Here is a 19,604-nt window from a genome sequence, read left to right on the forward strand (position 1 = left end):
CTGTTTTTCATTCAGTCATTTAGCCCAAATGCCAGCCCTCAGAAAGGTCTTTCCATTCTTAATTCCTGGTAAAATAATGACCCACATCCTCTACCAGCTACCCTACCACATTACTCTGCTTTTTCTGTTTTTCATGGTGATTGTAATTGTTTACATTTATCTTGTTTGTTTCAGTGTCCTCTTTTTCCATTCTCCACCAAAGTGTAACTTCTATTAGTGCATGTACCATGTCTGACTTATTCATTGCTTTATGCCTAGTACCTTAGAATAGTGTCTGGTATATAGTAAGCTTTGAATAAATGATTGCTGAATGATTGGAATTCAGTGATGTGTCACTTTTTAACAAACATGCACGGTTGTTTCATCATAGAAGATTAAAGTGTCACTTCTTTTCTACTCTCTCCTGTTGCCACTTCCTAAAAGGTTAAAATTTATGTACTCTGCCAATCCTCTGGTTTTTAGAAGAACAACGCTTATATTCCCATAAAGAATTTGACCTCATATTGATACTTAAGTATGAGCAAGTCCTCTGGATTTGTGTACATCTTAATTATTCGATCATTTATGCTATTTCATTCTGGTTTGGGTTTCTTTTTCAGTCTCTGGGTTCTACACCATTCAGTTATTAAATACCTATTGTAATTGTTAAATAACTGAGTAAAAAGTCAAAGTGAGTTATGTAATTTCAGTTATCTGAATATACTAATGATCTCTAAAGCAAAGTTTTAGAAGTATACCTTATGCTGATTTAGACCTTCTGGTCTGAAGATGAGAATGGGTATTACGTGGTGATATATATTTATATTCTTTTTAGGAGCAGGTTATTCAGTGCAATATCAACTGATAATGTGTGTTGCCAGAGCGCATTTAGCTCCTCACAATTTCAGTTTATTTTTTAGGATGGTATACTAGAAGAGCAGTTACGAATGTATCTTCACTGTTGTTTGACCCTTTGTGATTTCTGGGAGCCAAACATTGCAGTTGTCACCATTCTGTGGGAATATTACAGTAAGAACCTGGTGAGTAAATAGAGTATGAATTTGTTTCAGGAATTTGAAGAATTTGTACATGATATATGAGGAATATTTTCATGGCTTAATTATATATAATTATGGATTTTTCTTAAAACTAATTTTTCAAAGAAGATTAGCTCAAAAACACTTATGTTTCACATTGTCTAAAGAGCATTGGCATAAGGGAATGGAGCATGTAAGGTCCCTTTTCTCTTTTTTGTATTAAAATACTGAGTTTATTTCACATGTATATTTTTGTCTCCCCACCATTTCCATTTGTCTGACCACCACTACTACTATGTCCTATCATAACATTCCATACATACTTAAAGCCAAGCAAAGGGTGGAGTTCCATCTTTAAAAACTAAACAGGCATTTTGGACAACACATTCTTGGCAATGGAACCTGGACAACATTTATCAGACACGGTAGGGGAAGTTCTCACTCTGCATTATAAAAAGGACAGCCAGATATCAACTGTTACAGAAATGAAATAAGACGGAAGATTTTAACAAACTGTTTAAACTATTTTCTTAAAGAGACTTCCTCCACTGCCAGAGATCTTGAATAGCCTCCTGATCAGTCATCTGGAAACAATTCTTCACATAATTGATGAATTTGGCTTCCACTTTGGGAAGGGAACCACCTTTTTCTATACTTGCTTGCATTTTTGCTTTAATGTCTTCTACAGAGCTAGGTCCTTTCGGTGTTTTAGGAGTTTTTTTTCCTGTTTTTTGAAGGATTCTTGACTTTTTGATCTTGGTATTGATGGTTTTGAGTCTTTTCCATTCTGGTTTGATTTTTGTGCATTTTTGCCTGGAGTATCTCGTACAGATTTCTTTACTGGAGCTTTTTCTTCAGCTTCCTCATCATCATAGTCATCATCATCGTCGTTGTCATCATCATCATCATCGTCGTCATCATCATCTTCATCTTCATCAGCAGCAAGTTTTACTTTTTTCCATGGAAACTTGCTACCACTTCCAGGGGCAGAACGCTTTCCAGATATACTTAGGAGTGTCACATCCTCCTCCTCTTCATCTTCTGACTCTGCATCTTCCTCCACAGCTATTAAGTGCTGTCCACTAATATGCACAGGCCCTGAACCACACTTCAACCGTAAGACCACAGGTGGTGTTATTTCAAAGCCCCCAAGGGAAACCGTTGGCTGCACAGACATTTTCAAAGTTGCCAGTGTTACTTTAACTGGACTGCCTTCATAATTCATCGCCTCTGCTTCGACAATGTGCAATTCATCCTTTGCGCCAGCCCCTAAACTGACCGTTCTTAAAGATAACTGGTGCTCATTTTCATCATTATCCACCTTAAAGTGATAATCTTTGTCGGCCTTTAGTTCACAACCGAAAAGATAGTTCTGGGGCCTCAGGAGCCTCATGTCCATGTCCATCGAATCTTCCATGGGTTGGTGGCACGCACTTCGGTGGGAGAGAAAGTGGACGGAGATAAAAGACTACTGTTCCAAGGAACAGTTGCGCAGGACGGAATCAGACCAGGACCCCTTTTCTCTTAAGAGTGAGATTAAGCAAAGTAGCCCAGATTGTGCCAGAAAGATATTTTTTAAAAATCTTCTTTTATAAGTGTTTTCTAACAACTATTGATTGCTTGCAACACATTGAACAGTTAGTGCTATCTTGAATAAGAACTAGTCTTGGCATTTGAGTAGCTTATAGGCTAGTGGGCAGAAGCACAAATATTGTAGGAAAAGAAGTTATAATACTGTGGAAGGCTAAAGGAAGGAGTATCTGATCCAGTTTACAGACTTGTGGAAGACTTTATGAAGTCATAATTTTTTAAGTTGACCTGGGAAATGAGTAGAATTTTCCAAGTACATAAGAAAATGAGTATGCAAGCAAAAGGAATAGTGTAGACAAATGTAAAGAGACATGAAAAACATGATTTATTCCTACTGTGTTAAATAGTTCTGAATGATGGGTCTGAGGTGATTATGGAGAGATACGGGAGATAAGGAAGGTAGAGAAGTTAGTCTGGGGCTGGATTATGAAGGGTTAAAGATAATTGTTGAGTTATGATTTATTCAGGAGACATTGGAAAGCAAGGATGTGACACATTAGGTATGTGTTTGAGAAAGTTTTTTCTGAAAGTAGTATAAAGGAATTGGGTACAGATGAGTTAGTAGTCCAGTGTAGTAGTAGAAGCAAATAATGCAGTGAGTGAGAACTAAAATAGGGATAGTGGATTTTAAAAGGAGAGGACAAACTTGGAAGATAAAATTTTAAAGGTACATTTAAAAGACTGAGTTACTTGTTTGTGGAGAGAAGAGAAGATTTGGAACATTTGGTTCTCAGGGTAAATACAAAGTGAACCCCTCAGTCAAGGAGGAAAATAGATATGGAGGATTTACAAGTAAATTACAAGTTTGGGTTTGTACATATTGAGCATATTAAAAATGGGAAAAATACCATTCTCTGAAGCACATTGTCAGGCTGGTGGGAGAAATGACCAATTCTGATTCTCAGGCAGAATGTATACAAGATGAGTCTAGAGTATCATGTCATACCTGAAAGCAAGGAAGGTATCAAAGTAAGCTGGAGTCATGTCAGAAGGGCACAGGAGCCAACTTTAAGGAGCTCCCATTGCCCAACACTGGGTAAATTTAGGCATAGGGAAGTTTAAATCCTTGAGTTTATGGTACTTTTAGAAAAGTTGTTATTCTGGAAACTGTAAATAAATGAAAATATAAACTATATTTTAGAGTACCAGATTTCTGATGGGGTAGTTTAGAAGGAATGATAAAAAATCTCTGTTCCAGGGCTTCCCTGGTGGCGCAGTGGTTGAGAGTCCGCCTGCCGATGCAGGGGACACGGGTTCATGCCCCAGTCTGGGAAGATCCCACATGCTGCGGAGCAGCTGGGCCTGTGAGCCATGGCCGCTGAGCCTGTGCGTCCGGAGCCTGTGCTCCGCAACAGGAGAGGCCACGGCAGTGAGAGGCCCGCGTACCGCAAAAAAAAAAAAAAATCTCTGTTCCATACCTCCGATGAAATAAGCCATCTGGATGATGATCATCCACGGCTGCTCAAACTGCAGGGATCACTAAAATGGATAGATCAGGCTGACAGCATGGTCAGTCTCAACATCACAAAAAGCAAGACGGTGAGAACGTATGTGCCTCTTTGCTAACTGAAATAGGAAGTACTCAGTACTACCAATGAAAGATTCTCACCAGAAAACTTGACCTGAATCTGACCAGTCTGCTAGGTACAGCTACCACTTTACAGAAAAGATAGAGGATGCAAGAATATATTAATGAGTCTAGGAAGATACAAGCAGCTAAATCCAGAATCTAGGAAATACCACACAATAAATTACCTGATAAATGTTGTGACAAAAACATTGGGAAATTTATAGAATAAAAGAGATTTAAGAGGCATGTCAACCAAATGCAATGTATGGATCTTGTTGCTATCCAAAGTTGAAAAAACTAACGGTTAAAAAGGCATTTTGAGGATAATCCAGGAATTTGAATACCCCTTGGTGTTCTGTGCTTGAATGGAATTTTTATTTTAGGGGAATATGCGGTAATGGCTGTGTAATTTTTATGATTAAGAAGAGTCAAACTTCTAGTGAGCTAATTGGGATTTACAGCTTTCCATTTTTATTTATTCAGAGACTTAATACTTGTTTTCTGTCTTTTGCTTTTAGAATAGTTCTTTCAGTATTTCTAGGCTTCCTTTGAAAGGCCTTACATATGTCATTAAGTCACCCTTGTCTATGCTAGAAATGGTGAAGACCTGCTGTTGTGATAAACAAGATCATGACCTGTATAAATCCAGCAGTAGTTACACTTTTTTCCTTTGCATTTTGGCAAAAGTTGTTAAGAAAGCAATGAAGAACAATGGCCCTCATCCTTGGAAACAAGTCAAAGGAAGGTATGTGCCATATCTTTCTCTGTCATGAATGTTCACTTATATCTTTGGAGAAGTTTTACTGTTTGTATTTTTTAAGTTAACTTGTGCTTGTTTGTCTTTATGGTTTACATTTTAAATGTATTCGTTAATGTAGGACAGCAAATTATGGAGCATTTTGATCTTGCCAATTTGTTACAGTAAGGAACAAACCTAGTATACATAACTTGGGGAGGATTTTAGCTTCTTATTTATCTCATCAGTCCTAAAGTTTGAAATTCCATATATTAAATGCAGGGATATAAGAGAACTGTTATTTTTCTTGTCAAAATTAATTGTAATGTTTTATGTAATTCTTTGCATGTATTTTATTAAAAATTATAGAAATAAGAAACATTTCCAAATCATACATTGGCAGGTGGTAGATTCAGTCTATAAAACTTTGTGTTCTTGGAGCCCACCAGTCCCACAAGCCCTGCTTTCTTGCATGAAAACTAACCAGAATATAATAGAACCAAATAACTCTGATGTTCTCATTTGAGGAGTATGCCATTTTCATTTCTGGTTTGGTAAAATAAACTTTTGATCACATTTGTCTATTCTTTTTTGAAAGTTTTGCTTGTTAAATGGGTGTGATTTTTTTAACATCTTTATTGGAGTATAATTGCTTTACAATGGTGTGTTAGTTTCTGCTTCATAACAAAGTGACTCAGTTATACATACACATATGTTCCCATATCTCTTCCCTCTTGCATCTCCCTCCCTCCCACCCTCCCCATCCCACTCCTCCAGGCGGTCACAAAGCACCGAGCTGATCTCCCTGTGCTATGCAGCTGCTTCCCACTAGCTATCTACCTTACGTTTGGTAGTGTATATATGTCCATGCCTCTCTCTCGCTTTGTCACAGCTTACCCTTCCCCCTCCCCATATCCTCAAGTGCATTCTCTAGTAGGTCTGTGTCTTTATTCCTGTCTTACCCCTAGGTTCTTCTTGACATTTTTTTTTCTTAAATTCCATATATTTGTGTTAGCATACGGTATTTGTCTCTCTCTTTCTGACTTACTTCACTCTGTATGACAGACTCTAGGTCTATCCACCTCATTACAAATAGATCAATTTCGCTTCTTTTTATGGCTGAGTAATATTCCATTGTATATATGTGCCACATCTTCTTTATCCATTCATCCGATGATGGACACTTAGGTTGTTTCCATCTCCAGGCTATTGTAAATAGAGTTGCAATGAACATTTTGGTACATGACTCTTTTTGAAGTATGGTTTTCTCAGGGTATATGCCCAGTAGTGGAATTGCTGGGTCATATGGTAGTTCTATTTGTAGTTTTTTAAGGAACCTCCATATTCTTAATTGTCTAACCTTGTTCTACTTCTTTTGCCTATTAGCCCCTTTTCTAGCCCTCTGTGCAGTAGACTGCCCTCTACCACTTGCTCAGCTTATGTGGTGGAAGCTCTCACAGCAGAATACTTTTTAATTTAGGTAGAGACTTCTCAAGAATCACTACATGAAATTCCTGTTTGATTCACACAATGAATAATTCTTACAAGGTTATGGTGATACAGTTTGGATTTTTTATTTAGAATATATATATATTTTTAATGGTAGTGTCTTTGTTAAACCTCCAAGTAATTAGGTAGCTCAAACAATAGTTTTTTTATTTTGTTCTGTTTGCCAGTTTGTTTTTGAATCTTAAATCATTTTATGGAAGACATAATACTCAGAACTTTATTGCCAAAAGAAATTGGAATTCAGTAACAAGTCTCTCTACCAAGCGCTATCATGGGCAAGATGGAGGATATAAAGATAATTAAGCAGATCTTTACTTTCAAGAGCTTATCAGCTTCATTGTTTATAGATAAACATTTAACCTCTCATAAGCATTAATCATTTCTATCTTGAATAAACCAATTATAGAAGTTACAAAGAAATTTAACAATCCATAAGTAAGATTCAAAATGGTTTTCAATTCTAATCCCTTAATTGATGAAAGAAAAGTACATCAACTTTTAAATTGTATTAAATAGTACTGACAGCAGCTTTTTAAATGGCTAGTCTTGGATATTTGAGCACTAACAATTTTTCTTTGTAAGTAGGTAAAAATAATTTTTCCGGAGCTTTAAATTATGTCTTAACATATAAGTACAGCAAGAGCCAAGTCTTTGTGAAGGGTAGATGGAGAAAGGGTTTAAGGAAAATTGTTACATAAAATTGCCCTGTTAAGATTTCTATAAAGTGCAACAAGTTATACTTAAAAGGATTATGTACTCTTTTTTATTTGTCAATAAGAATTTAAAAAGAAAGGTAATGGGGGGACTAAAATAAAAGGAAAAGCCATGTACTATATGAAAAGAACATTTTTACTGTCCTTTGGGGAAAGCCACTGAATCCTTTGATTCACTTATAGATGCTTGCTGCATCCTTGAGAAATGTGAAGGTAAGTGGGGGCAGTGGTGTTCTGTGAGGTTGTTTTCTAAGCAGGAAAAGTGACACAATAGCACCATAATGTAGAAATAGATAACAATTTAAAGTAATGAGACTGTCATGAGTATTGAGTGAAATGTTATTTTGAAAGATGCATTTTTGTGAATGAAACAATCTTATTAATTCAGCTTTTTGTTTTACAGGATATATTCTAAATTCCATCAAAAAAGAATGGAAGAACTAACTGAAGTTGGTCTGCAAAACTTTTTCAGCCTTTTTCTACTGTTAGCATGTGTGGCAGAGGTGGAAGATGTAGCAAGTCATGTTTTAGGCCTCCTAAATTTCCTCAAGCCTGCCTTTATAACATCTCCTCTCATTTGGAAGGGTCAGATGGCCTTCCTCTTGATGTACACCCAGAAAAACCTGGACATCAGTGTTTTGGCTGAGATATTTTCAGGTGCTTTCCGGGAGAAAGCAAAGGAGTTCTTGGTATCTAAGAATGATGAAATGGGACAAAGACAGACTCTCTGGTCACTTCTTTCCATATATATTGATGGTGTTCAAGAAGTGTTTGAGACTAGCCATTGCTTGCATCCTTCCCATGAAAAACTGCTTAATGATGGCTTTAGTATGCTTCTACGAGCTTGTCAAGAATCTGAACTTAGGACAGTGTTGAGCTTTCTACAAGCTGTTCTGGCCAGAATCAGGTATGTTTTCCAGTAACGTTCTGATTTATTGATTTGCTTTATATCATCACCTGTGTTGATTCTGTATTAAAGTTTTCCTTTTGACATACTCATGAAATTTAGTTGTAAAGAGAGGAGTTAAAGGAGTTTTACTGCAATGTAACATAAATCAGTAATTTTCAAACAGTGCTTCTTTGAAAGAAAGCTTATTTGCAAACACATAAAACTAAACTAAATCAAGCATAGCTCTGGTGTAGTCCAAGAGCCATGCCTCTTGGCCCCTTCTTTCCTCTCTGCCTCTCCTAGAAGAGCATTATTATCCAGAGAGATATTTCAGACATTCTAAGCAAGACCATGAGCTCAAATCTGATGTCGCTTTCATTGAAACATATGCAGTTTTGTGTGCGTAAGGAGATTTTGGCCACATTATACCATTAAAAAAAAGTAAGTTTCTTTAAATATTTTGCTGCAGAGTTGCAACCTCAAATGCATGAAATATTTGGTTGGCCAAAAAATTTGTTTGGGTTTTTCCAAAAGATCTTACAGGAAATCCCAAACGAGCTTTTTGGCCAGTACAACACTTCCAGTTGAAATAGTTTATTCTAAGATTAAGATAGGAGTGTTCGGGGCTTCCTTGATGGCACAGTGGTTAAGAATCCGCCTGCCAATGCAGGGGACATGGGTTCGAGCCCTGGTCTGGGAAGATCCCACATGCCGTGGAGCAACTAAGCCTGTGCACCACAACTACTGAGCCTGCACACCACAACTGCTGAGCCCACGTGCCACAACTACTGAAGTCCACACACCTAGCTCCGCAACAAGAGAGGCTGCCGTAATGAGAATCAGCCTGCGCACCACAACAAAGAGTAGCTCCCACTCACAACTAGAGAAAGCCCACACACAGCAATGAAGCCCCAACACAGCCAAAAATAAATAAATAAATTTATTAAAGACAAGATAGGATTGTTCTATTTATAACACCAATCATCTATACAAAACTTACTGTTCTCAGATCCACTTAAATTATGCAAATGTGCAGATACCCTCCGACCCAAACAATAATGGATAAGAACAGTGATTATGACATTTATTGCCTATAAGGCCCTTTCTACATAACAGTTTCACCTTTAAATACTTGTTCTTGAGAAGTTAGATACTACCACTCAGTGCAGTTAGTTACTGTCACTAAAAAGTTGTGTAAAAGATAGGTATAAAAATATGATTTTATTTAAAATCATGTCTGAATTAACAAAGAGACTGCGTCCCTCTTCTTAGCTGCACATTACAAAAGTGGCATCTGTTTTTCAAAGATAGTAAACTTGATGAAATTTCCGAATTTTGGACATTTATTCATTATGAGTTTCATTACTAATTCATTACTAATTCATTACTAATTACTAATTCATTACTAATTCATTACTAATTTTCTTAATTTATGTTGGGCTGTGTGTTCATACAGATTAATCCACGGGTTTTCACTCTTTAGATTTTGTGTAGTTTTTATATTTATGTACTCTAGTTCTTGATCAGATAATCGTTCCCCTTATCCCCCAATGTAAGCTGTATCAAATTTTTAGGTGGATGGCTAGATAACTGGATAAGTAAATGAATAGCCAACTTCATTAGAAGAAGCTTTTACTGATTCTGGATCTTCTCCACGAAGTACATTTGTTCTTTCTTAGTCTAGTAGAGTTTATTAGCAGATGATATACTTTTCCAAGTGCCAAATTCATTTTGTTTGTTCAATTTTTAAATAAGTGGTAAGTAGTGCTTCTGGGGCAGAAATAGGAATTTCCTGTGCTTCTGGGGCAGAATTAGGAATTTCCATATTTCTGGTACCATTTTTGGTTTGTTTGTTTATATTTGTCTGAATATACAAAACAAGAAGGAAGAGGAGGGAGCTGGTCTAAACCATCCTGGTGATAGTGCTGCAGTCTGGGCAAAGGAGTAGAAAATGATGTGAGAGTTTGGGCATCTTGGGAAGATGCAGTCATGGAACCAAGTGGCAGAATCCATATATCTTTCTACCTTTTCCATTAAAGATAGACAAGTCTTTTTTATTTGTCTTAACAATTGTATTGTTTCTTATATATGTTTTTTTTAAACAAAGATTCATATCTTACAAATACTATTTAATTTTTTAGTTAGAAATTTGGAGGAACCTATTTTTTTTTTGAGGTTCTTCAAAGTATTGGGTTAGCCAAAAAGTTTGTTCAGAAAACCTGAACGAACTTTAGGTCCAATCCAGTAGTTTGGAGAGCAGTGGGGCAGTGTGGAGGAATCTTCTTTTGTTGTGAAATTTTTCTTTTTTTTAATTTTAAGGAACATTTATTTATTTATTTATGGCTGTGTTGGGTCTTCGTTGCTGCACATGGACTTTAGTGGCAGAAATTAGGGGCTACTCTTCACTGCGGTCAGCAGGCTTCTCATTGCAGTGGCTTCTCTTGTTGCACAGCACAGGCTCTAGGCATGCAGGCTTCAGTAGTTGTGGCATGCGGGCTCAGTAGTTGTGGCTCATGGGATCTAGAGTGCAGGCTCAGTAGTTGTGGCACACGGGCTAAGTTGCTCTGTGGCATGTGGGATCTTCCCAGACCAGGGCTGGAACCCGTGTCCCCTGCATTGGCAGGTGGATTCTTAACGACTGTGCTACCAGGGAAGTCCCTGAAATTTTTCTTTGAATTGCAAATGTAGTATGTTGTGTTGGTAAAAATGGTAAAAGAAAAAAAAAATGAGGTATAAGGTGACAAGTAAAAGTTCCTCTCCCCAACTTCACTCCTTAATTCTCTAGTTCAATGGTTCTCACCTAGGGGTGAGTTTTTCCCCCAGGGGACATTGAGCAGTGTCTGGAGAAGTTTTTGATTGCCACATGTATGAGGGGTGCTACCCAGCATCTAGTGGGTGGAGGTCAAGGATACTGCTACATAAATAGCCTACAATGTACAGGACAGCCCATGCAACAAAGAATTTTCTGGTCCAACCTCAGTGATGCTCTATTTCTACTCCATAGATTAAAATGGTTTGTTATAGAACCTTCCAGACTTCTTCCCATTCATAGGCTTAAAACACAAAAGAAATGATCTTTGTTCTGCAACTTCATTTTTTCACTTAATATTTCCTAGACAGCTTTTCATGTTAGTATATGGAGACCTATCTAGTTGTTTTTAATGGCTACTTAGTGTTTTATTATATGGATGCACCAAACTTTATTTAGCCAATCCCCAAATAATGGAAATTTATATTATTTACCATTTTGTTATTATAAACACAGTTTTAACATCTTTATATATGTATTCTCTGTGTACTTGTGAAGGTATATCTGTAGATTAATTCCTAAGAGTGAATTTGTGTATGTGCATTTTAAATGTGGGTGGATATTCCAGTCCCGTTTAATTGTCCCATTTAATTTAAAAAAATTTGCACCAATTTCAGTCTCCCTGATCGTGTATGAGAAAGCCTCCTTTCTCATTTTTAGATTAGTATATGGAGTATATTTAGAAAATATGCATTCCAAGATAAACACAGAAGTTTGTTAAAAATGTTAATGTAAACTTGGTAATAGGAGAAGGAGATTTATTTTGAAGGTTGGAGAGGCTTTAAAAATGGAAATACAGTGAAAGTAATAAATAGGAAATTACTTTTTCTTTATTTACTGACTTTTTGTCTTCAAGCTCTTAACTGGAACTTTTTTGGTCATTCTTCAAAAGTAGTAACTAGAAACACAAGAATAATTCTTGTATTCTTAAAAGATGTACAGTTTATAAATACTATCTCATGTATTTCTTTACCAATCCTGTCATCCCTGTTTATAGATGAAGAAATGGAAACATGGAGACTTTTTACTTTTTGTAATTTACCTAAAATAACACAGTTGTTTCAGAATCACCTCTCAGACTCTAACCCCTATACCATAGCTGCCTTCTTACACTGTCTTTATAATAGTTTACAAATGACTAAACAGACACTAACCATACCACTACAGTTTTTATAAATTAGGAAGTAATTAGATGAATGAAATCTATTGACAAACCTGAAAGTATTACCACTACTCATGTATACTTCTGAGTGCTTTTACCTTTTATTTTTGCTGCAAAAAAAAAAAAGGGTAATTTCTTATTGGGGCTTTTGATTACTTTGTTTTTATAATTTTGCAAGTTACATATTTTTTTAATGAGTCATTAGTTGGAAAAATAAATCACGAAGAGGTGTGGAGACAAGTAAATCACATTTTATTTATAATAGTAATTTATCTTTGATTTATTATTAGCACCACTTCAACCATCTAAATTTCACTTCTGGTAAAAAATCAAATTTTTGCCGTTTAAATTCAATTTAGTAGAAGTTTTTAGCATTAGAGCATCTCAGGAGTGTTGCGAAAATATCGCTTGCCAAGTACCTTGTAAACTATAATGCATCTCTGTTAATCCATGTATTCAAAAGTACAGAGGTCAGAATCGAGAGGCATAATGACAACTCTCAATTATATAAGGTGAGAGTAACTTTACATTTGTATTAATAATTTCTTTTAAACGAGATCTGGTTTGAGATTGTAATTTGGTATCATCTTGACCAGGGGGCAAGGAGTATGTTGTTGTTCTTCAGGACTAACCAGTGAAAACAAGGACACAACTATTTATGTTGGTAACATTTAATTCCTTGTACAGATGTTTATTTTTGGTTTTGCTTTATACTGGTCAACTATGATCAAAAACAATTGCTGTAAGAGAATGTGAAATCATGTAGAACTTCTGTTGCCAAGGTTATCGAGCAGTATGAGATCAATGTGTGAATAAGAATGGTGTAGTAATGTGCAGGTCATTATTAATGCTGTCATGGTTTAGGCACTGCCATCTTTTAAATTTCTGAAGCTTGCATAGTAATTTGCACACAGTCCTTCAATGAGACTGATTGCGGTATATAGTAAGAGGGACTGTGACTTGCATAGTTTTATTTTATTATATCAGTCTTCAGTACTTCCTTCCAAGGCAGATATTGTCAAGACAGTCTTGCTTTTAGTTTGGGATCTTTGGGGGAAAAGGGGCCCCAGAGATCATTCAGAATTGTTTACCTTAAAAAGAAAGAAAGAAGGAAGGGAGGCAGGGAGGGGAAACACAAGAAAAGTCCTCTAGGTATTTGATCATAGAGTGTTCCTAATTTCTTAACCCAAATTCTGAAACTTCACTGAAGATCTTTTCATAGGCATCTTTTAGGTATCCTATAATATTTTTTCTACTAATACTATTAGAAAGTTTAAAAATAATTTGAATAGTTGTTAAAAATTAAAGCATAGGGTTTTTTTTTCCTTTTACGTTAAGAACAGAGCTAAATTCTTTGAATTTTGGCTTAGATAGGGAAGATGGGTTACATAGATTGATGATATTTATTCCTGGCTGCATCCCTGACAAGGGAAAGAATGAAATACTTTACCTTAACAATCTCTTCTGTTTTGTAATTCAGGTGGGAATAAGGTACCGGTCCCTGCATAAATGTGTGTGCAGGATGTGTGCCTGTGTGTGTTGAACTAGGTAATAGTTTTATAACTGTATGACAGAGAAATTATAAGTAGGAAGGAACTAAGATCACTGATTAAAGGGAGAAGCGGCTCCCTCTAGGCTGTTAAGAAATAATAACTTCATATGCCACTTTCTGCTAACTGGAGCTGCTGGCTCACCAGAGCATTCTTTATCGCTGATTAGGTAACATTATGAAAATACTGACTTGGTTATGTTAACTAAATGCCTCTGTGTTTAAAACTCCGAAAGTCAAATAGTTTGAGCAGTCATCTTTAACATTTCACATTCCCTTTCTGAAATCACATTTCTAGTTCTCACTTGGCTGTTATTTGAGGTTAATATAAAAATGGCAGTCTTTAATTTGTGGAGTTAGGTGTAGCCAAAAGCTTTTCTTTAATTATATCCATTCATGCTGCTATAGTTAAGGGTCTGTCAGCATTTCCATTATAAACCTCCATTTTCAGGGTTTTATAACACAGCTATGAAAATTAGCTCTGGGCAAAAACTTGACATACAAGCCCTCATGAGATTCTCTCTCCTCCCCATCCCCCTTTTTCATTTGTACTGAAGTAGGGGTGGAGTGATTTCAAAATGCCTTTTGGCATCTGCAAATATCATTCGGCATTTAAAAAGAAACAATAAATCTTCAGGCCTTGTACCTGTTTGTTCTACCACTTAAGGGGGGTTGTGGACTTATGAATTTAAGCCAAATGGATATTGATCAACTGACATCCTATTTTATATTAAACAAGAGCCTAGTTTCAAAGAAGTCTAAAGGCAGCTGAAAACTTGTCTAAGATGTTAAATGTGGAGACTAAGAAATAATTCAGAAGGGATGATTACCTGTTTTTGATACTGTACGTGCTCAAGTGCAACTCCTTAAAAGGTTTCAGATTCTTTTTCCTGGCTTCAAAATACATTGTGAAAGTACATATATTTTTAAATCCTTTTCTTCTTTTTCCATGAACTTGCAAGTTCATCTGTTTGTTATACATCTTTTTTGACATTTGGGATGGGTGTGTGTGTGCACGTGTGCATACACATGTGCACAGAAAAACTGTATATCATTCCCCTCAAATATTTTCCACGCTCAATAGTTATTTTAACCTTTATCGGTATGGTATCATTTATTCTAAACAAAAAAAAATTTGTTTTAATCTTTCCTTTGGAGAGATAACTGGGAATTTTCTAGGTAGGAAAGGAGGTAGTACAAGGGGAAATATTCTTGTGAGGCTCTACTGATTGCCAAATAATTTACATGATTTTTCAGGAAAAATAGAAAGGGGACTCTTGACAGCATGCAAGCCTTTTCCTCCTTTTGTTGTTGGGTGTTCTATTAGTATAATGGATTACAGCTTCTAATTATTGAAGAATGGCTTACTACAAAACAACTTTGAAACTAATGTGATTTTTTTAAGTAATCAAATTATTATGAGTTATTTATTTGCAAAGTTTGATTAGTGTATCCTGGATTGCCCAAAATATCTGCTGATCTGCTGTTTCATCATGTATATATATATGCACATATATCTATGTATATGTACATATGTGCATCATGTATATACATATGTACATCATTTATACTATATATATGAAATATATATTTGATGCAGATTTTGATTTGATTTTATGCAAATTTTTAGGGCAATGTTCTAATAATTTGAGAGAGAACACATGAGTATGCTCCATGGAAAAATATATTTCCAGTTTTTATTTGAAAAATCAGATATTTGTGTTGTCCACTAAGAGTGACCAATCTACCAGTTTTGGTTGCTTCAGAGAAAGCATCTCTAAGGGGATGTACTAGTATTAGTATTTTGGAAATATATAAAATGTAAATATTTCTCTTCATCATTAAATATTTCATGTATCTTTCAACTGAGATTTTTACATATATACTGTGAATTAGCTTTTTTGTTTGTTTGCTTATTTGCTCTTTACCAGGCTTGAATTTTGCACAGTGTGTTTACTATGGCCCTTTTATGTTACATGTTTTATAAATTCATGCAGTAATATCAACTCACCCTGATAACTTGGCAGTGTTTGTGTACCATTTTTGTATTTTGCTGAAACATAAGTTATCTACTTAATTTTTCATGTATAGGAGTTAATATTTTGGGTCATTTATTTAGTCTCCAACTAGATCTGCATAGGTATGAATTCTCCTTGCCTAAGTACGAAGTGATTCTTTTAAAGTATTATAAGGGAAAATTATGTGTCCAAATCTCAACCTTATTGGTAAAATGAGGATAATAGCACAAACCTTTAAGGATTACATGTAATCAGGAATGTAGAGTGGCTAACATAGTCCCTGGCATATTAGTGAGTGTTCAATAAATGTTAGATGTTGCTATTATTATCATTATTATTATTTTCAAAAGAACCCATAATATAATTGTTTCTTTGTACTACACTTTATGCCGGGAAACCTCAGCGGACGTGTGTGTGTGTGTGTGTGTGTGTGTGTGTGTGTGTGTGTGTGTGTGTGTGTGTGTGTGTGTGTAGTACCTTTTACATAGTGGCCGTTTAGGAAATGGCTTTTTGATGGGTAAATGAATCAGGTTCTTTGTTGTAAAAATAAAGTCAGGATTGTAGAGAACATGAACATTGCCTCAACAATTATAGAACTATTGGAAATTGTGATTCTGTGTTACTAAGACGGTAATGAGCTGTTGTAGAAAAAGAAAAGTAATTTTTTAAAGGTAGAAATGTGACATGTATGTATGTCCTTCCTTTTTCTATATATCTAGTTGAGTGAGAGAATTTTTTTTAATGTCTTTGGAGGCTCTCTTTTATTATCCCTTCTTTATTCTCACTACCCTTTCCTCCATTTTTAGACCATTATTAATGCTTGCCTAATCTCCCTGCCTCCAGTGCCTTCCGTTTTCAAACCACCTTTTTTTTTTTTAATTGGCTTTTTTGAGGTATATCACTTATACAATTCACTTTTTGACCAGCTTTATTAAGATAAAGTTCACATACCATATAATTAATGGTTTTAGCACATTCACAAAGTTGTGCAAACTTTGCCACAATTTTAGAACAGTTTGTCACTTCCAAAAGAAACCCTGTACCTATTAGCTGTCACTCCCAATTTCCCCAACCCCTCTTCCCTAGCAATCACTAATCTACTTTCTGTCTCTATAGATTTGCCTATTCTGCACCTACCTTTTGTATAAATGGAATCATAAAACACATCATTTCTTGTGACTAGTTTCTTTCATTTAGAATAATAATTTCAAGGTTTATTCATATTAAAGCATGTGTCAGTACTTCCTTTTTATTACCAAATAATCCACTGTATGAATATACCACATTTTATTTATCCATTCATCAGTTGATGAACATTGGGTTGTTTGCACTTTTTGGCTATTATGAATGATGTTGCTGTGAACATTTGTGTACAAGTTTTTGAGTGGACATGTTTTTATTTCTTTTGGGTATATACTTAGGAGTAGAATTGCTGGGTCATGTGATAACTCTGTTTAAACTTTTAAGGAAATGCCAAACTGTTTCCGTTGCACCTTTTTTTTTTTTTTTTTTTTTTTGCGGTACTCAGGCCTCTCACTGTTGTGGCCTCTCCCGTTGTGGAGCACAGGCTCCGGACGCGCAGGCTCAGCGGCCACGGCTCACGGGCCCAGCCACTCCGCGGCATGTGGGATCTTCCCGGACCGGGGCACGAACCCGTGTCCCCTGCATCGGCAGACGGACTCTCAACCACTGCGCCACCAGGGAAGCCCCCGTTGCACCATTTTACATTCCCGCTTCCAGTATATAAGAATTGCAGTTTCTCCACATCCTCACCAACACTGGTTGCTAAGCGTCTTTATGATTGAGTGATCCTAGTGGATGTGAGGTAGTAGGTATTTCATTATGGTTCTGATTTGCATTTCCTTGGTGGCTAGTGATGCTGATCACATGCTTTTCATGTGCTTATTGATCATTATGTCTTCTTTGGAGAAATATCTATTTGGACCCTTTGCCCATTTTTAAATTGGGTTATTTGTCTTTTTGTTACTGAATTATAAGAATTCTTAATATATTTAAATACAAGTCCCTCATCAGATATATAATTCACAAATATTTTCTCCCATTCTGTGGATTATCTTTTCACTTTCTTAACGTCCTTTGCAGCATAAATTTTAAAAATTTTAATGAAGTCCTATTTATTTTTTCATTTGTGCTTTTGCTCATCTCATATTCTCTTGCCACATTTACCTTCTTGGAGAGCAATCCTGCTTATGTCATTCTGTATTTTAACACCTTTAATGACATCCTAATAGACCCAGAGAAAATGTCTAATTCCTTTTCATGGTTTTCAAAGTTATCCACAGTCTGGCTTTACCTATTTCTGCAACTTTTTCCTGTGGTTCTCCTTTACTTTAGTCAAATGGAACTACTAATTACCAAGAAATCTCCAAGTCTTTTTTTACCGTTTTTTTATATTTTCCTGTCAAAACCAGTTGAGGGTTCAGACCAGAGCATGGCCAGGACAGTAGAGCCAGATCTGAGGACTGAATAAGCTGCAGTTATGTGATAACCGATGATTAGAAAAGGGTTAAATTCAAGGAGTGAAAGCAGTTGTTAAGATCAGAAGTCAGAAATGGTCAGTGCCGGTTACAGTAGGCAAAGAGATGGAGTGGCAGAGTACAGGAAAAGAAAAAAAACAAACCAAAAACCCCTTATTTAGAGGGAGTTGGGGGAAGGAAAAGGTGGTTTCAGAAGTTAGTAGTAAATAGATCACAGCTAGAGATGGAATCAGAGAGCTTCATGTAGGAGCATCATACATGGGAGCAGTCAGGATTTGGGGCAATAGTAGACAAATCCCCAATAGCAAGTTGTGCTTTTTTCCTCTGCTTCTTAAGGAAGTGTTTGAGAGTTCTTCCTGTTGCAGCGTAGTATAAAAACGGGGGCTTTAGGGTCAATAAACCTGAGATCAAATCATCCCTCCTCTACTTACCAACAGTGCAGTCCTGGGAAGTTACTTAACCTTTTCTAAGCTTCAGTTGCACGTTTGTAAAACAGCCCCTACCTTATAGGATTTCTGTGAAAATCTGCTTAGGTCTCTGCTGTCCGTACACACTAGCTGTGTGTGACAATTTAAGTTAATGAATATAAAATGACAAATTCAACTTCTCTGTCACACTAGTTACATATCAAGTGCTCACTGATTACAGGTAGTTAGTGGCTGCTGCAGTGGACAGCAGCAGAGCTCTCAGTCGGTACTGACTTAGATGCTGCACCTACCCAGCAGCAGAGCTCTCAGTCAGTACTGACTTAGATGCTGCACCTACCCAGCAGCAGAGCTCTCAGTCAGTACTGACTTAGATGCTGCACCTACCCAGCAGCAGAGCTCTCAGTCAGTACTGACTTAGATGCTGCACCTACCCAGCAGCAGAGCTCTCAGTCAGTACTGACTTAGATGCTGCACCTACCCAGATGCTGCACCTACCCAGACCATGGACTATAATAATCTCTAAATATATGTTTGTTGTCTTCATTTACATTTTCTTTATTTTTATGTGAACAATGTTATCCTTCATTCCAAGCAACGTATGCTTATCCATGTGTCCCCAATCTTGAATAATCTCACTTTCCTTTGAATTTCCGTAATACTTTCTCTCTAATGCCCTTTATTGCTTTCTACTTGGTACTGTAATTGTTCTTCTACAGAGGATACATAATTCATTAAAAAAATTATTCAGCAAATCCAACTAATATTTATGAGTGCCTACCACGATAGCAGGTGTTATTATAGGCACTTGGCGTACATCCGTAAACCAGTTAAGTGCACATATATGGTATACACTCATGTATTTATTACATGAAAGACAGAAAATAGAAGGGTACTTATGTAAGTGTTTATTGAAACCATCACTTTTTCACCATTTCATATTTTATTACTTCAACGATTCAGTATTATTTGATAATGATTTATACTTGTCTCCAATTCTTGCCGATATCCACATGAAAGTAGAGAACAGTATCTGTACAACCAGGCTATGGATTTAACACATTATCTGAATTTCAGCTCTGTGCTTATTGTCTTCTAAGCACCAGTGGGTGGAAGGGAC

At 36.2% G+C, this 19,604-nt stretch overlaps 1 protein-coding gene and 1 pseudogene across 2 annotated transcripts in view; one reads left to right on the forward strand and one right to left on the reverse strand.

Annotated features, from left to right (window-relative positions):
• The window catches only part of MMS22L (MMS22 like, DNA repair protein), a 138,749-nt gene that overhangs the window by 46,439 nt on the left and 72,706 nt on the right, over positions 1-19,604 (forward strand). For both annotated transcript variants that reach the window (XM_060167611.1, XM_060167610.1), the window contains exons 11-13: positions 900-1,019; positions 4,695-4,921; positions 7,538-8,041. In XM_060167611.1, coding sequence (XP_060023594.1) covers positions 900-1,019; positions 4,695-4,921; positions 7,538-8,041 — 851 coding nt within the window. The remainder of the gene's footprint in view (positions 1-899; positions 1,020-4,694; positions 4,922-7,537; positions 8,042-19,604) is intronic.
• LOC132530377 (nucleophosmin-like) lies at positions 1,234-2,498 on the reverse strand (annotated as a pseudogene).

This window comes from Lagenorhynchus albirostris, chromosome 12 (assembly GCF_949774975.1).
Source record: "Lagenorhynchus albirostris chromosome 12, mLagAlb1.1, whole genome shotgun sequence".
Lineage (NCBI taxonomy): Eukaryota > Metazoa > Chordata > Mammalia > Artiodactyla > Delphinidae > Lagenorhynchus > Lagenorhynchus albirostris.